At 41.6% G+C, this 16,473-nt stretch overlaps 2 protein-coding genes across 3 annotated transcripts in view; one reads left to right on the top strand and one right to left on the bottom strand.

Moving 5' to 3' along the window:
- Nucleotides 1-1,089: 1,089 nt before the first annotated feature.
- On the top strand, nucleotides 1,090-12,606 carry LOC142557794 (transmembrane protein 231). Of its 2 annotated transcripts, XM_075669927.1 has the most exons (8): nucleotides 1,090-1,253; nucleotides 1,406-1,563; nucleotides 1,760-1,888; nucleotides 2,941-3,084; nucleotides 3,193-3,274; nucleotides 3,339-3,441; nucleotides 4,785-4,891; nucleotides 12,510-12,606. In XM_075669927.1, exons 1-8 carry the CDS (start codon nucleotides 1,115-1,117, stop codon nucleotides 12,515-12,517), a joined length of 870 nt encoding a protein of 289 aa, XP_075526042.1. In that variant the 5' UTR covers nucleotides 1,090-1,114; the 3' UTR covers nucleotides 12,518-12,606. The 2 variants fall into 2 exon arrangements, with proteins under 2 accessions (XP_075526042.1, XP_075526033.1); XM_075669918.1 differs by lacking the exon at nucleotides 12,510-12,606 and having other exon boundaries at nucleotides 1,091-1,253; nucleotides 4,785-5,208.
- The window catches only part of Dysb (dystrobrevin binding protein dysbindin), a 41,833-nt gene continuing 30,678 nt past the window's right edge, over nucleotides 5,319-16,473 (bottom strand). The window contains exon 9 of the mRNA XM_075669937.1: nucleotides 5,319-5,637. Coding sequence (XP_075526052.1) covers nucleotides 5,588-5,637 — 50 coding nt within the window. The 3' untranslated portion in view covers nucleotides 5,319-5,587. The remainder of the gene's footprint in view (nucleotides 5,638-16,473) is intronic.

Below are 16,473 nucleotides of genomic sequence, written 5' to 3'. Positions count from 1 at the left end.
AATTTTAATCTAATCATAATATTTAAGTTGATTGTTTAATTAAATAAGATTAATTTTATGTAATTAGGCGGAATGCAAAAAATATAATTGGGTATCTCCCAGCGACTGCAACAACATTACCTTGGTTCTGTCCAGCTATGTGACATTTGCATATTTTTAAGATTTCGCTCAATTACGGGGGAAACCATATATGTTTCGAAATTGTAAGCTGAAAAGAAAGGTGGGCTCGATTCTTGTCATAGCAGCTTTGCGCCATTGCGATAGGATTATGGGGCCAAAAACGTGTAAGAGGAGCCTGATCGCGATCCAAATTGCGCCGCTTGACATCCGTGTAGAAACTGCACCACTCGCTCCTGGCACACCAGCAAGTATGAATGTTGGGAAACACTTATAAAATATTTAAATTTAATACTGATCGTTGATCTCGCAATGCCGGCTGAAATCAACATTATTATGACGTCATGGCGTTGATAAAAAAAATGACTGACGTCGGGCAGCAATAAAGGTGGATATGACGATGTTGGTGACAAAGAATGGTTAAGAATGATGCGCGCCTGTCTTCCGGATACACTCGCATGCGGCAGCAGCATTGTTCGAAAGAAATCCACTTTTTAGGTACCGAAAGCGAAACTAGTTCGTAGAGATAAGTATCATAGTACCCCTTCTAGAACACCATAATCATAGTAAGCCATTTAGGGAGCTCTGACGCTTATCAGTTTTTCTTTTTTCTAAGGTTTATAAAGCTTTACCTTCATTGAACATGAACAAATGATAAGTGGATAATATCGTGCAAGTGCTCCTTTAATAAAAGTCGATATATTCAGTATGTTTCAATATTTAAGTACTTTAGTTTGTTTCCAATAAGTCGCACGAAGGTTATCACAGGCCGCAGGCTATCATCGGAGCTGTCATTCTGTAAATGTAACTATTCTGTGCTGTAACCATGGTAACGAATTCTTGTAACTTCCTGAAGCAGTTGCCATAGCGATCATAGCCACGATCGTAGATAACCTACGACAATGCCTCGATTGCCTACGATCACAGCTGACTCTATGACCATAGTTCATGCCAGCTGGCCAGTCGCATCGCTGTGACCATCAACTGTTGTGTACAAATGGCGGTTTACACATTATTCTGCGAAGGCGTTCACCGCAAGTACAAAGCTAGTTTATGCTCAAAGGCAACTGTGTTTGTTGTGGTTCTAAGCTGCGCAACAATCGTAATTCCATTCATATTCGCCTACAAAGACCTAGGCATGTATTCTAATTGCTTTTTTTCTTAGTTGTTGCTCATGGTTTGCAGTGACGCCGATGGATTTTTTTCCCGCAATCATCAACATTGTTTGTGAACGCTATTGGGAATTCATGTAGGCCTCCAGTTTAATGACACACTTTATTGCTTTCAGGGTTCTGGAAGAAGCTAGATCAGTACCAAGAACAACCTGAAGTGCGTTTCAAGCGTCGACTGATATTTATATTAGAATGTGGCGAGGGACTCGTATTTTGGAGTTCTTACCCTTTCCTAAACTCTCATGCTACAGAATTAAGCATCCCCTCTGTAGAGGTAAGTACCTGTTGTTAAACTTGGAAGTCGGAGTAGTAGGAGTTAATTGTTAAGTCGAACTAATAGTTTAACTGGTTACGGGCGTTACTTGTCTAGTAGTTTGGGCACTGTGTGACTGTGTGAATGGAGATTGTATTAAGGAGAACGTCACACAGCGTTCATAGTTCTGTAATTTCACATTGCTTCTCCCCACTAGGATTTAGAAGAAGACTTCGATTCTGATGGGAAAATGGATGAGCTGAATCTCAGCGTTAAAATGCCGCTGCCAAAAAAGTTCGACGTGCTTCGTGTGAAAATCCTTCTTCTTTTTGATTGTAGGATTGCGGTAAGTTGTTCTACACCTACTTAAGAGAGAGAGGAAAGGCAGGGAGGTTAACCAGAGGCGAGTTTCCGGTTTACTACCCTACATCTACGTAGAAATATAACTGCTGTGATGTGCTAGGCTAGAGATTCACTGCAGCTTAGTAACAGTGAATAAGTTTACATCGGGGTGGGGGGGGGGGGGGTACTCGTGTTTTTGCGCAGTCCGTACATATAAATTAGGAAAAACAATCCAGTAAAACACACGAATGCTTCTGTTTAGTGCTTGTGACTGAAGTAGTACTTAGTGGCGTCTGTGGGGTAGTGGGGGGAGGACACTCATTGGATTGAGTTCTTTGCAAGAGAGTTCATCCTTAAAAAGTAACTTCGGGTTATAGCATTCTTATCAGTTATCATTGATTTTTATCAATGCGAGCCATATTTCTTTTGCAGGACTTAAAGAAAATGGCAAGCCTCTAGCACACTTCTGCACTGCTCGCATTTCAATGTAGTCAGTCATCTCATTCGCCATACATCACTTTCAAATTTCATTGCACCTTATTTTTTAATATGCTATAGTGCCCCAAATAAAATTCAGTATTGCATGAAAAAAAAAAAATGTCCACAGTGCAGTTTTTCGGAGCAAGAAAACCTTGTCACCTTATGAATACACTGCTATATTCAGCATTATTGAGGATGCATAAAGAAATTGTACATTTTAGAGCACTAAGAGAAGTAGCCACTTTTGCACTCAGCATAAGAATTTATTAATAGTAATTTTTCTGCTACAGGGTCCAAGAGATGCTAAAATGACATGTACTGCAGTTTGTGTTGCATATACTGCTTTCTGGTGCACAATTCTGGGCGCACCTTAGAAACGTGGGAGCATGCAACTGTGGCTCTGCCCTTTTGCATCAGTGAAAAGAATAGTGCCCGTAATTTTGTGGCTTTGGCTGCAGTCCTGGATGTAGTAGGAAATACAAATGATGTAATTTGTTGAAAATTTCTTAATCTTTCGTTTGCTTCAAAAGCAAAATCTCTGTGTGCAGCCTTGTTTAATTTTTCCTGAACTTGCAGACGTACACAAGGGTCTCATATGAGGGGCTAGCCTTTATTGACCATTCCTCCAGCATTTCTGGCTCAGAACTTTCACTGACAGGAGAACTGAGACTTCGCCAGAAAGAACTGTTGCGACGTGGGTCTCATGACAGCCGCTTTGAGGTACATGTTCTGCAGCCTGTATGCATGCCATTTCGAAACTGTCACTTAGGTCTGAAGCAATGTGATGTAATTCTAGTGGGTTAAAAAAAGATCTTTGTTGGTTTCCAGCATTCCATCATCAATCTGGACAGTTCTAGTGTGTCTTCATTCAGTCTTGATTTCATTCTAGACGAGTACTCAAAACGAAATGGTGAGTACTTAATATCGCAGGTTTGACATTATTTTTCAATGTGATCTCTTTTATTGTTATGCAGTGACAACGCAGCTGTCCAATGTTCAAAGTACCTGGAGGGCTGCCTCGGGCGCTACACATTTCCTTGCCAACCTGAGGATCAAGTACCCAGTAGAGATTTTATGGTATCCTTGTGTATGCCTACATCACAGATATTAATTTATGCATGGTAGTCTTTGAGCTTATCTTAGTATGGGCTGCTTGTGCTTGACTAAACAGTGGCTATGAACAAGCATTTCAATTAATTTTTGTGCAACTTAGAATGCAGTCCTACAGTATAAGAAGCAGGTGAGGTGAAGAAAAGAATGCATGCTCAAACAAATACTTTCATGTTACTACAATGACTGTATTGGTAGTATATCAGCATGTTGTTGCTCATTACATTTTTGGTTGACATACATTATCTGCACTAAAGTATTAATCATATAAAGTAACCTCATCTTCAAAGGCTGCTGTTGCAGGATGTGCAATGTGAAGAGGTGCTGTTTCATGTTGCCGTCATTAACCAGAGAGATCGTTGGCATATGCTTTCCCATTTCAAAAAAACAGAGACTTCAATGTGAACTGCCATCTTGACATTTGCAGCGAAGTCAGATGATGCATTGCATCAGTTTTGCAAGTACAGCCGCGACATGGCTTTCTAGAGCATGGGAGCAGTGCCACTTCAGAGTCCCTTACCATCACCTACCGAAGACAGCTTGAGTGACATAATAGCTGCTGCTGAGCATGCGCTAAAAGGTGGACAAGATGTCGCCACTTGCAGTCATAGCCATGTGCCTTGCACAGATCCCTCTTTCTGATTATCCTGATATCTGAAAGGATACGTGAGCGCAGGTATTCTTTCTCGTGAGTGATGAGTGGTTGCATTGTTGTGTGTGCTGATCAAGGAGTCCCTGCCGTGGTGTTCTCAAAGACACTCTGTCGTAGGGAACAATCATTAAAAAGGGGAAGCTGTGCTAGGCATATGGCTATGACTGCGTGTGCCAACACCCTGTTCACCTTGCAGGATGTGTTCATTAGCAGTTATGCCGTTCCAGCTTCGTTTGCCCCGTTTCTGCACTTTAGACAGCTATGACGGGTTCTGTAGATCTAAATTTAGGAGTTGGCAAAAGATGATTGAATGAGGGGTTATTATTACTAGTAATTGTTTCTTGATATCTCACCTACTGTGGTTAAGTGGCTCTGGTGTTGCGCTGCCGAGTTCAGGGCCGCAGATTTGATTCTGGCCATGGCGGCTGCACTTCAATGGGGTGAAATGCAAAAACGCTTGTGCGCTTATATTTAAGTGCTTGTTGAAGGATCCCAGGTGTGCAAAATTAATCTGGAGTTCCCCCACTATGGCTGGTCGCATAATCATATTGTGGTTTTGGCACATAAAACCATAGAATTTAATTAATCTCTTCAAATTTGCTGTGCTAAGTAACATTGTACTGTCCTTTCGTTCGACTTTCTTGACATCACTCAACAGGTATCGTCCCGGAGTGTGGCAAGTCCTGAAGCATGCCTGGACCCAGTATTTGGCATTTCTTGCTATTTTTCTCTTACTGGGTGAAAGGACCAAGGAGTTTGTGTTTGGTAATCAAATACTCGAAACTTACCAGTTACCAAATACTCGAAACTGGGACTGACAGGCGCATGAGGTACCTAACTGTGCAGATGCTTCCAGCAGCACGCAGCATAGACACTTGGCACCAATTCTGCACTCCATATGGTAACTTGCATGAATGTTGCATCACAGGTCAGTACCAGTTTTGTTTTGTTCTTGCTACTATTGCCCTTGCTTGCCACATAACCTGGGAACATTCAAGCAATTGTCTGTGCTTTAAACAGTTTGAATCGGCTGACATTGCAGTTTACTTAAACTGTGAATCTTATTCTGTGCTAGAGTATTCATTTGCAAAAGAGGAAGGTTAGTTGAGCTGGTGCACAGAGATGAAGGTGCTTGAATACTGGGAAGGGGCCTAGTGTCTGGTTCAGTGTAGAACAAGAACATAAGCATCTGCACATTTCACTTCTTTATTCTTTTGCATTGAAGCATATTGGTCAGTATATTACATATATATCTCTGTAAGTGCATGCAAGCAAAGCAGGCTTAGTGCATGGACTAGAGGAATGAAACTGCATTTGAAGTCCCAAGTTCCAGCATGTGAACATGGCATCATGGTTACAAGCTGCACCATCTTTTGTTCTGCATCCATGGCTCTTTTGTATGCAAACAGGCTGCTTATGAAATCAAATGTCATAAGCATATAAAAGTGGGGGCCACCACTGCTACTGTGCTGCTATTTCTTCAATGCTGTCCTCCACTGCTACTGAACCATCTGTAAGGAATAAGAGGACCATCATTATAAAAAAGTTCCAGCATACACATCACAGTGATTCTTATTTTAGCAGAAAAGCACTTTGTCACCATGACGACTTCTGCTGCATGTTGTCACAAGTCTTGGAATCTGAAAGCACTATGAATTCAGCAATGCAGAGTAGTGGCAGGATTACAGGTGCGGCACCTTGGCCAAGAACAGAGCGTTAAGAAAATTATGTGTTAAGACTCGGTGTACCAAACAATGCATTGTAGAGCCAGGGCACACACTTTTTGGATTGTTGCAATCGTGCTGCTATTCTCCCAGTGGTTGTAAACTCTGAGAGGTGGTAGTGTTAAAAATAAATTTATTAAAGGGATTCTGAGTCACTTTCATCGCTTGAGAAATGCATTTGATATTAAAACAGGCTATTTCAGGAATACTTTGCAGCAAAAGTGTACTTGAATGTGTTCAGTAGAAGTGTACTTATTGGCAATCAAAGGTCGCCTGTTGTCCTCCTTGCGGTGCTCTTGCTCCTTCTTCAATGCCTTGCACTGCAAAGGCTACAGCGGAGCGGAGTATTGCCCACAACGCTCTGCTTACTGAACATTGCCATGGTGCGCAATTAAAATTTGATTTTCTATGTTCACACTGACACCACCACTACCGATTTCGGCACCTACGACGTTCCAAACTTGAAGGCTGAGTTTACAGTATATCATCCCTTTCCAGTGCTGCAGTGCACTACTAGAGAGCTATGCGTGGCTTTTATTGCACCGAGTGATGTGAATACCACATTTCCTTTCACACTCATCTCTACAGCAATCGCACAATATTGGAGGGTTGAACAGACTTCACCTTCGTTCACACGAGTATGTTGGCAGTGCACACATTGCCCAAGTGATAGATGCCGCACTCTGGACTCCTAACGTAACGAGCTATGACCATGATGTCGACACACCTTGAAGGTGTGCAACTAGGGAAGCAGATGACCTGTTTGTCAGATGTCTGTGCTTGGGCCTTGAGTCGCGTCAGTCACAGTACCAATCAGAGCGCACTGTTGTCCTCATTGAGCTGCAGCAAGCATACTTGTTGTGGCATTTACGCTGCGCTGCAGACACAGCTACATGCAACTGTAGTGGTTAACTATGTGCGCGCTTGTTCTCATGTGATCCAGTCTGGCCTCACTATGTGGTGTGGACCAGGTTTGTCCTGTACCATATTGACTCACCCCCCCCCCCCCCCCCCATTAATGGATGCTACCCACATCCCAATTGCGCATTTTGTGCAATAGCTCAATACAAAGCGAAGTCTGCCAAGAGTGAGCCCTCACTGGTAAGCATATGTCCAGTCCAACCTTAAGTTTATTGTGGTTTGAGGCTAGTTGAGTGTTCAAAACTGTTAGAAATTAGCAACACCCGATGGCTATGACACTAATAAGCAGTATGGCCAAAGTTTTATTCTTACATAGGCGATTGTGGCTGAGTGTTAGCAGACAATAGTCGGTGTTAGTCGTATTTTCAGAACTACTTATTTCCTACTGAAATTCGAAAGCAGATTTTCCCTAACTTCAGCCTGTTTATTAAACTGTGTCAATAAGTATACAGAGTAACAGTAGTAAGAAGCACACTAATCCAAACACCCTTCTTGATTGGTGTCAGCTGTAGGCCAAAAGCAGCCGCATATGGGAATCTGCTATATGACGAAATATAGCAGCATGAAAAGAGTGAAGAGAAGGCTTCTGTTGGAAAGTGCGTGAGAAAAAGGTGATTTTGTGCTCCTCTTGTAAGCTCCACGCAACGTGAATGACTGCAAAATTTGGCTGGGATGTTCACAGCAGTGTAAACTATCTGTGGATTGTGTGTGTTTTTTTTTGTTTTGTCAAGGATGAGAGGTGGTTCACAAGTAAGCAAAAGGCAGGCTTGATTCAAGATGGCTGGAATGATCTTAGTTGTCGTGTGGTTTTCTTCTGGATAACATTCCAGCAGCATTGGTATTCTGTGGGCTTGTTCTCTAGAAAAAACTTCTACTGCGATGTAGATTTACCTCAGTGGAGGTAGTTCAGAAAGATTTGGGAGCAAAAAACTATAATGAATGTGTAGCGCCACTTTCAGACAATTCATCACAAAAAAGTAGCCTTTTTGTTTGCTGCCAGCAAATGTAACTATTTTCATATTGTCCACTTAAGTCCAGTGTTGCCATCTGCCATTTTGTTGCTAAAGCATTCTGACATTTGGCCTTAAGGACAACAGGGTACAAAAATATTGACGCTACTTCTCAATAATACATAGGAGCTGCTGTCAATGTTATCTGTGTGGCTGCTGCAATAAAAACAAGTTTAAGACGCAAACTATAGCAATTGTCCTACTTATCCAGGGACATTCGGTCCATTCATTGCAAGCACGTTTTCGCACAAAGCAACGGCACAGTTTTGAGAAGCCAAGCTGTTCTGTTGCAAGGCGAAACATTAAGCTTTTAGAGGTTGAGTTGACAGTACCTTTAATACACTGAACAAACACACTTAGAAGAGGATTTCATTACTTGAGGGGAAGAAATGCTTCTTAACATCGTAAATGAACAACTCTGGCCACGGACAAGAGCCTGCAATCGTGTTCATGAGGGCACGTGTTTCTCTCTGCTTCCTGAAAACTCCCTGTTTGGCTTATAGAAGCATTCACATGGATTCACCTCTTTTGCTGCTAAGGGAGTGTAGCCACATGGAATTCTTCCTGAAGAAGTGGGACTACTTTTTTGAAAGCTGCAAAAGATCTCCATCGCTGGGAATTGTCATCATTAATCCTTTTCCTGATCCGAAACCACTACACGGGATACTCCTGTGTAACGGTTGCGTTCATAGAGACATGGGCTGTGCTACGTAGTGCAGGCAGACAACTATGAGTACCAGTTATCCTAGAGAAAAATAGAAAGTAAAGAGAGCTGAGTGCCTAGGACTGGCTTATCATATCATGAGAAGACAACATAGGGGAAATTACTTGTACTTAGTAAATGCATTAAATTAATGGCAATAAAGTGGATGAAAAAACAACTTGCTGCCGCAGGTAGAAAACGATCCAACGTCTTCACATTACGCACGCGTAATGCAAAGACGTGGGATTGTTCCCTACTTGCGGCAAGTTGTTTCTTCACCCACTTTCATTGCCGTTAATTTATCATTTTTTAAATTCAATTGTTAAGTACAAGCAATTTCCCCTATGATGTCCTTGGCTTCTTTGTTGGCTTCTCATGATACAAAATAAAAATCGGGTCCCTCGGTTAACCCCCTTTCTTCTCATTCATTAGAACTGGCTAAGGCACTTAAGAAAGAGAAAGTGCAGCAGTGCACCACAGGGAAGTCGTAGCTCCAAGTATGCTAGGAAAAACAAAAGAGTGAAGGCCTTGAAGGTGACAAAGGACAATGTTACGTTTCATAGTGAAGTACAACTGGGCAAGGTGAAAAATTTAAACGGAAAATTGTTGAAAAAATCACTGGTATTACAATCAAATTGGGAAGGGATGTTTGGCATGTCAAGGGTGATGATGTGCAGGGAAATGATTAAAGTTCTGTTAATTGCAGACTTTGGTGTTTGCTCTATGGGGTATCCAACTATATGTGGCTGGAGAAATTTCAAGGTTGTAGGTATACTACTGGGATGCTGTAGGACATGTTCAATTTACTGCAGTCTGGAACACTCCTTTGAGCAGTGAATCAAACTGTTGCTGTAAGCGAAGAGCTTGACACTATGCACATTTATATTGGAGAACATTTACAGAAGTTTTGAGATTGCACACTCAACATTGCTGCTGGCAGCATAACAGCTGTGGCCTGATGCTGTGAAAACACTCCACAGGACCCAGAAATGCCTCTTTGCCAGTAAAACACATGCCAGCTGGGAGCTGTGGCCACTTTGTCAAACTTTGCATCAGTGGAATCTGGTTTTAACGCGAAAGCGTTAAAGGGACACTAACGGCAAATGTTAAGTCAAGTGATAGATTAGTGCTCGAGAATCTCTAAGGCGTCAATATTATCGCGAACAGAGCCTTAATAATAGAGAAATTGAGGTAAATGCAGGACAGGATTAGAGACTCCCCTGGAACATTCAAGCACTTGCCCGATAACGTAAGCACTCCTCAGTTAAATTCTGTCACTAGTACTCCACCACTCGTTGCAAAAAAACATCCTAGTATTGCGTTATAAGACTAAATAAAATGCTACTTGTTCAGTTCTATTTCATAAAAAAAAAAGAGAACTCATTGAAATTACCCTTGATAACGACGTGGGCGGTCGAAAGGTTTCGTTTTCGCTCGACACCACGCTTTCTCGTTTCAATAGTTTCATTATCACGGAGTGCTGCACTGGCTTCGCTGGCTTGCGAAACTCACACAAACTGCAAGTAGCAGAGAATTCAACGTCCATGTGATGTTGCGGGATGCCCGAATGGTCATGCCACTTGACCAAAAAGCAACTGTAGCTCCAATTCCACCGCTCTGTCTTGGCTCGGTACCGCCGTCTGTCGGGCGAAGTTTTACTCACCGGTGGCAGCAAAGGGTGGTGATGGCGTATGCAACATCACCACTCCCCCGGTTGGGTAGGAGGAGATTTGAATTTCGAAAAAGGTATTTGGATCCTTCAGATGAAATTTTCTCATTAGCTAAGTATTTTCTTGGCTTAAAACAAGTGTTGCGAGGTTTCTGGAGTGGTATTTAAACAATCCACATTGACTTAGCATTTGCATTTAGTGTCCCTTTAAGGAGACCGTGTCACAGAATATCCGGTGTCGGTGTTGGACGTTTTGGCAAAAACATTTTTGAACCACACATACCCAGACCTTCTATGTGACGCAAGGAAATGACTGAATTTAATTTCTCAAGCTAAAATACGTGGAAAAATCGTAAACTACGACTTACACGCAACCTACATACGTGATAGCTCTCAAATTGTAATTTGAATACATGAGAAAACATAATTCTGTTACGCAAAAACTCAAAGAAACCACTTTTCCAGCGTTTCTACAATGCATAGACCAGAGACGGCGTCCGTCATTTGCGCACACCGATGCGTAAATATCTCGGGAGTCCACAGAGCAGTGCGCCTGCTTTCTTCAAACACTTCCTGATGGTACTCGCCTCCGCTGCGTTGTTGCCCACGCAAGAGGCAGCATTTCTACCAGAAAGCCCGCCTTTGTGCATAGCGTTCGCCGTGAGTGTTTCCCGGTAAACATTACGGTTACATATGTTGCAGTTGCCGGGAAGCTTACAGTTGGGGATCTTTGAATGCTATCGTGTTTCACTCTTGAAGGCAAAGCTTAAGCATCCTCTAAATTTTTATTCACACAAGGCTGCCAGGTTTTTTTTGTTATACATAGTGCTTCTGAAAATTTTTTGTGGAGGTTTATGAGGTAGCTTGCTTTCATACCCAATGCATTATTCAACTCTGCCAAAGAAAGTGTTCCAGGGCACCGTGAACAAGCTTTTAAGGGCTTGAAGATAATTCAACATCTAGTGAGGATGGAACCATATACGAGTATGCTTTTCAGCTGCCATGTGATAAAGCTCCCCTAATGTGCTTAATAGTTAAGGAGCAACGAAATAGCAGAATGGGCAGGGGGCCACATGCGGAACAAAGTAAAGCAAGCACCCGTATTTTGTTTCCTCTCTCCTTTATCCTTTGCGGTTTGTTTTTGTTTGCCCTTACACACACAGTTATGCATGAAATTCTTCATGCATTGAGCAGTTCAGCTGCTACCACCTCCGAGCAAGAATAAAAATGTACAATAAAAGTATTCATGCTCTTTTGCAGTCTGTATTGTTCGTCTGGAAATAAACATACACCTTCCACTGAACAAAAAAATGTTTGCTTTCCATTGTGCTGGAGACAAACATGTACAGATGACTGGTACTGAAATTAATCTGAATGTTGCTGCAACCTAAGCTAACAGTCTGGAGGTGAAAGTGGAGCCTGTATTTTCAAGTGCATCTGCCAGGACCAGCTGTACGTCTGAGCATATTTAGTTTTTAATGCAAAGCATTCTTTTAATTCCAGGAACATTGTGGTAGGTAGGGAGGTTCCTGTCTTGCTGCATTTCAGGTCTCTTTAATTAAAAGGAATGCATGACCAATGGTGGGATCAAACCTGTCTTCCAGCAGAGCACCTCAGTGCTCTAGCTATTGGGCCACAATGGCAAGCACACTTCTCTCATGCCAAAGCTAACTAGTTCTTTCACACGTTTGGTGCGTGCGTCACGTGTCAGTTTCTTGCATTCTTTCCTCATGATAGCTAGAGCATTGAGGCACTGTGTTAGAGTGCACTGTCTTTAGGATTGACCCACATTCCCCAGTTCTTTTCTCGTTGCAGCTAAGGCTACACAAACTGTGCAACATTATACAGTCTTCATGATCGGCCGAGGTCAAACGAGTTTTAACATTTCTTAGCCACAGTACAAATGCCATCCTTGTTTTAACATTGACTACATGGCATAGACAGAGGCTTGTATAGCACTTAGCTGCAGATGTCACAATCCGCGTTTCTCTCGCTTACGCCTGTCTAGTACCTATGTAGAACCCAAAAATTGGCATGTCATAAATTTGTGTTGAATGACCAGAGTACAAATCATGCCGGTGCCATCATATGATTGCTGTCACTGTCGTCGTCTTGCTGCTGTCATCACACCCACAACTGCTTGCCTTATACAAACACATTGGTCCACATGGTAACACTATCCAGAACTGCAAACAATGCTGGATAGCCAGCTACTGGCATAACGCTTCATGCAACACCGATTTCCCCAGTGCGTGGGATCTGCATAATTGTTTTTTTTAAAACTCGCACTTTGCAGACTTCTGTCCTTCGTAGTACTACTCAACTGTTGCTATATGTGCAAAAATTCAATTTTCAGGTCACTAGACTTGCTCAAGCCAAGGTTCGTGGAAATGTAATGACAAAAGGAGAGTTGGGGGACCAAAAGCCTGGGGTTGCCACATCATGTATAATGAGCAATATAATAGAATACATACAAATTTGCATTCAAGAGGCCCCCGTGGCTAAACATCTATGAAGGACGTAGAAGTATTCCACAAGCGAAAATGCTCAGCAGAAAATTTAGCACATGCACACACATTGAGTAAAGTTCATATATAAAAAGTAATTGCTTAAAAATAAATTCTGTGTTCCCCCTTGTATTGTTTGGAGGTGGTGTGCTATCCTCGCTGTCCCACCTCAAAAATAATATTGTTGGTCTGGCATGGTGACACTGCATAAAACATGTATTTGTCAAAACAACTGCTCATCTTTATGGTTGTAGGCACACTGTATCTGCAGTCCTAAACAGTTCTTGAGTGCTCTCTTGGCAACAGTGCTTCAGTTAAAAGACCTGCTGTTTCAGCCAAATTATTTTGGTACACTTAAAAGGTCAACTGCAACAAAATTTCACTTTAGCTAAATTTGTTAAAACTGGGTAGTATATACCACTAAAGCAATCTTGACAAAGCCGCAGGGCTGGTAATTGCATAGTTGACCTTTAACCCAGAATAAGTATTCAGTAGCCAATTATAAATGTTTTCGAAGGAACATATCCTTCTGAGAATGCAGTGATGCTGCTTAAGGGAGCTGGAAATTCAAGGGGGGTGCACAATACTTTGAAAATGTGACCTTGTTCAAAGAATGGGTTGAATGACTACAGTATTGAAAAAAAAGGCGCTGTTCGACTTACTCTGACAAGGTGTGAATGTCTAATTCCTTATCAAATTTCAAATGATAGTGCCAGTATTACAGTCTGTTCTCACCACAGCATAGCGTTTCCTGGTTGTTTCTCTGCTATTTCTTTTAACATGGATCTGGCACTGAAGTTATCATGAATATAGATATAACTAAAAAAACCCCAAAGCTCCACTGCTAATTATGAGTGATGGCGTAGTCAGAGGCTTCAGATTAGATTAATTTCAACTACTCATGTTTTTTTTTTTCATCTAAATTTAAGCATTAGAATATTTTTGTGTTTCACCTCAACGGCGTGCAGGTGTGACAGCTGGGCTATGAGCCATAGCGGGCTTTTTCATGTAGGGTTATTGTTTGTTACAACATGAATACCAATAGCTGTGCAGGTGTCAGAATTACATTACCTTTGTTTACTTTCTTCAGCATGAAATTGTAGGGCAGAACCACAAGAAAGGGGCAATGCAGCAGAATGTGCTTTCTCAATGCACAGGCTTCAACAGGTTTTTTTTCGAGGTACTATTCATATGACTGGAGCTGATGCTTGGCTGTGTATTGAGGGCCCTGTACTACTTTCAGTGCTCCAAAGGTCTTGAGAATGATACGGATAGTTCTCCTCACTTTCATGAGCTAAGGAACGACTTGCAGCACTACAGCAGTACAGCGCCTACTGACAGCTCTTGTCATTTATACGTTGGCTTTGAAAGTTTGGCAGAAGCTGCATCTTGGATGTACTTTGCAAGTCAACTGCATTCCACCATGTCGCACTCCCTACAAAACATTTCGCTAGAGCACTGGAACTTGCTGCCTGCGAGAAATAGAGTGAATGACAGCAAGAGGGCACTATTTTTACTTTGTTAAAGCCATTTTAAATTTAGTGACCCTTTTAGTGAACTCTGTGTCGTAAATAGCTAGTGTAGCATGAATAAGCGCCCAAAAGTAGTATGCATAAAAGATACACAAAACATACCTACCAACTGCCTCAAATTTTCTACAATGTTTACTATGAACTTGGGCTCATCTTACAAATGTTTTAAAAATTCTTACAAATTTTTGGTAAGGCTTCGACATCTTTCCAAACATACTGTTTGCAAAAAAGTTTTTCTCGTTAGCTGGAAATCTAGAAGTGACAGGATGCCAGAGATGTACCTGCTTTGAGTAAGTTTATACAGACAAGTTCCCTGAAGTTGGTGAAATTGGCATTACCAATGTCACTGAAGATGTCACCGTGGTCTAACTATGTGTAACTTGTCAGTATTTTCTGACCAAGTTTGCTGCTGCTTTCTCTGTAAAGGTACGTGGGGTTAAACATGTGTAATTTGTCAACTCCTATGTGCACTCAGACTACCAAGGTGCATTATTATCAGGAATTCCAAGCTTTGCGTCTGCTGTGCAATACACAACTGTATCAGTGCAGTGCTGTTAGGTAGTTCTTATTCCCACTGTTACCCAAATGATCATACATGCATGTGATGCTCTTAAGAATGTCAAAAAGCAGCGACTATCAGTTTAAAAAAGAAAAGGTGAGAAAGTTGCCACTTGGACACATTGTTTTGAGGCCCTCAATATGTGCTGACTGTAGAAGGATCAACAATTGGACGAGTTGGTACTGGTTGAACATCTTGAAGGGGCAGCACAACATGACGAAGACAGAAGGCAGGAACACACAGGACAGCGCTGTCCTGTGTGTTCCTGCCTTCTGTCTTCGTCATGTTGCGCTGCCCCTTCAAGAGGTGCTTCCGACTGCTGTGGGATGTAGGTTGATATTGCATGCATAAACTGGCATTAGACAAGACAGTATAGCAAAGGTAAGTGGACCAATGGTGAGCTGTCAACTAAGCATTGGTTAGACAAACAATGCAAATAATAATAATAAAAAAAATTCCAGAGAATGCACATTCTGTACAAGTAAAAAAGCAGTAACCATTTAAATATGGAAGGTGAGTAATTATAAGAAATTGGCAAATTAATGCACATGTTAAAGAGCAACACGTGGTGTCTTGATGTTTGTATGTTTGCAAGCAGCCTGATTTTGGTGAATTTTCGTGGTGCCATCAGTGCTTCTACTTGAAAAAAAAAAGGAATTATGGGGTTTTATGTGCCAAAACCATGATACAATTATAAGGCACGCCATAGTGCCTATGGAATGGTGCCTATGGACTATGGAATAATTTGGACCACCTGGGGTTCTTTTAACGTGCACCTAAATCTAAGTACATGGGTGCTTTCGCAATGTGCCCCCATTTCGGCTTGCTACAGAACTCTTAACAACGTCAATGACCTTCCATGAACACAGGCACATTCAGTACCGAAAAATTGGAACAGAATTTTTTTGGTCTCATTAAAATCACCCGTGCAAAACAATTTGTACAAAGATGTGCTCCTTGATGTACTATTTGGAAAATGAGACGAAATGACAAGCAGTTTTTCAAACAGCATTTTTACAGCGACTTTCCTTGCAGACAAGAATCTTTAGTTTTGCAGTCTTGCAAAACTGCAAAACTGTAGTAAACTTATGCATCTTAGTACTGTACTCTCTAACAAATGGAAAGGGAGAGCCTGGTGCTTCCTGGAGCTTGCATTGCATAAAACCCATCTGAATGAATAAGGCTAAGGGTGACCCAAAATTGGTATTTTCCAGTTTTTACCAACTAGGTAGCTTTACCGTTCTTTTTTAAGACTTGCTGATGTTTTTGATTATGATTGAAAAGTCGGAACCCAGCTATTCCAGACTCTGATCTTGGCTCACTGATGAAGACCTGTTGGCTATCATTTACACATGCAGGCAAGACATGCATCGTCGCAAATTCAGTTCACTTCAACAACAGTTCAACACCAACGAACTGCTGGAAACCAGTAGAGGGGGTTGTGCTGTAAGAAACTACAACATTGCATGTAAGATTTCTGTACGAATTTAGTTTAATATCTGTTTTAGACATTTAAAAAATTGTTTCTACAAACATTGGTCAAATTTTTATTTTCAACGAAACAGTGTTATGAATATGCCTGTTCCAGATTTGCATAGTCGGATTACAACATACTCTTACCAGATGCAAGAATTAAAACCATTAAGTTTATTGATGTGGATCAGAAATTAGGTCAACTGATAGGCCAGGACCTCCAAGCACCAGTTTATCATGTGATCCCTT

The sequence above is a fragment of the Dermacentor variabilis genome, chromosome 1 (assembly GCF_050947875.1).
Source record: "Dermacentor variabilis isolate Ectoservices chromosome 1, ASM5094787v1, whole genome shotgun sequence".
Classification (NCBI taxonomy): domain Eukaryota; kingdom Metazoa; phylum Arthropoda; class Arachnida; order Ixodida; family Ixodidae; genus Dermacentor; species Dermacentor variabilis.
The sequence above is the reverse complement of the archived record's forward strand: the minus strand, read 5'-3'. Positions and strand labels throughout refer to the sequence as shown.

Coding starts and splice junctions, on each gene's coding strand:
- LOC142557794 (XM_075669918.1), top strand. CDS start 1,115: ATGGCGGTTTACACATTATTCTGCGAAGGCGTTCACCGCAAGTACAAA. Junction 1,254..1,405: donor ATTCGCCTACAAAGACCTAG/GCATGTATTCTA, acceptor TATTGCTTTCAG/GGTTCTGGAAGAAGCTAGAT. Junction 3,085..3,192: donor CTCATGACAGCCGCTTTGAG/GTACATGTTCTG, acceptor GTTGGTTTCCAG/CATTCCATCATCAATCTGGA.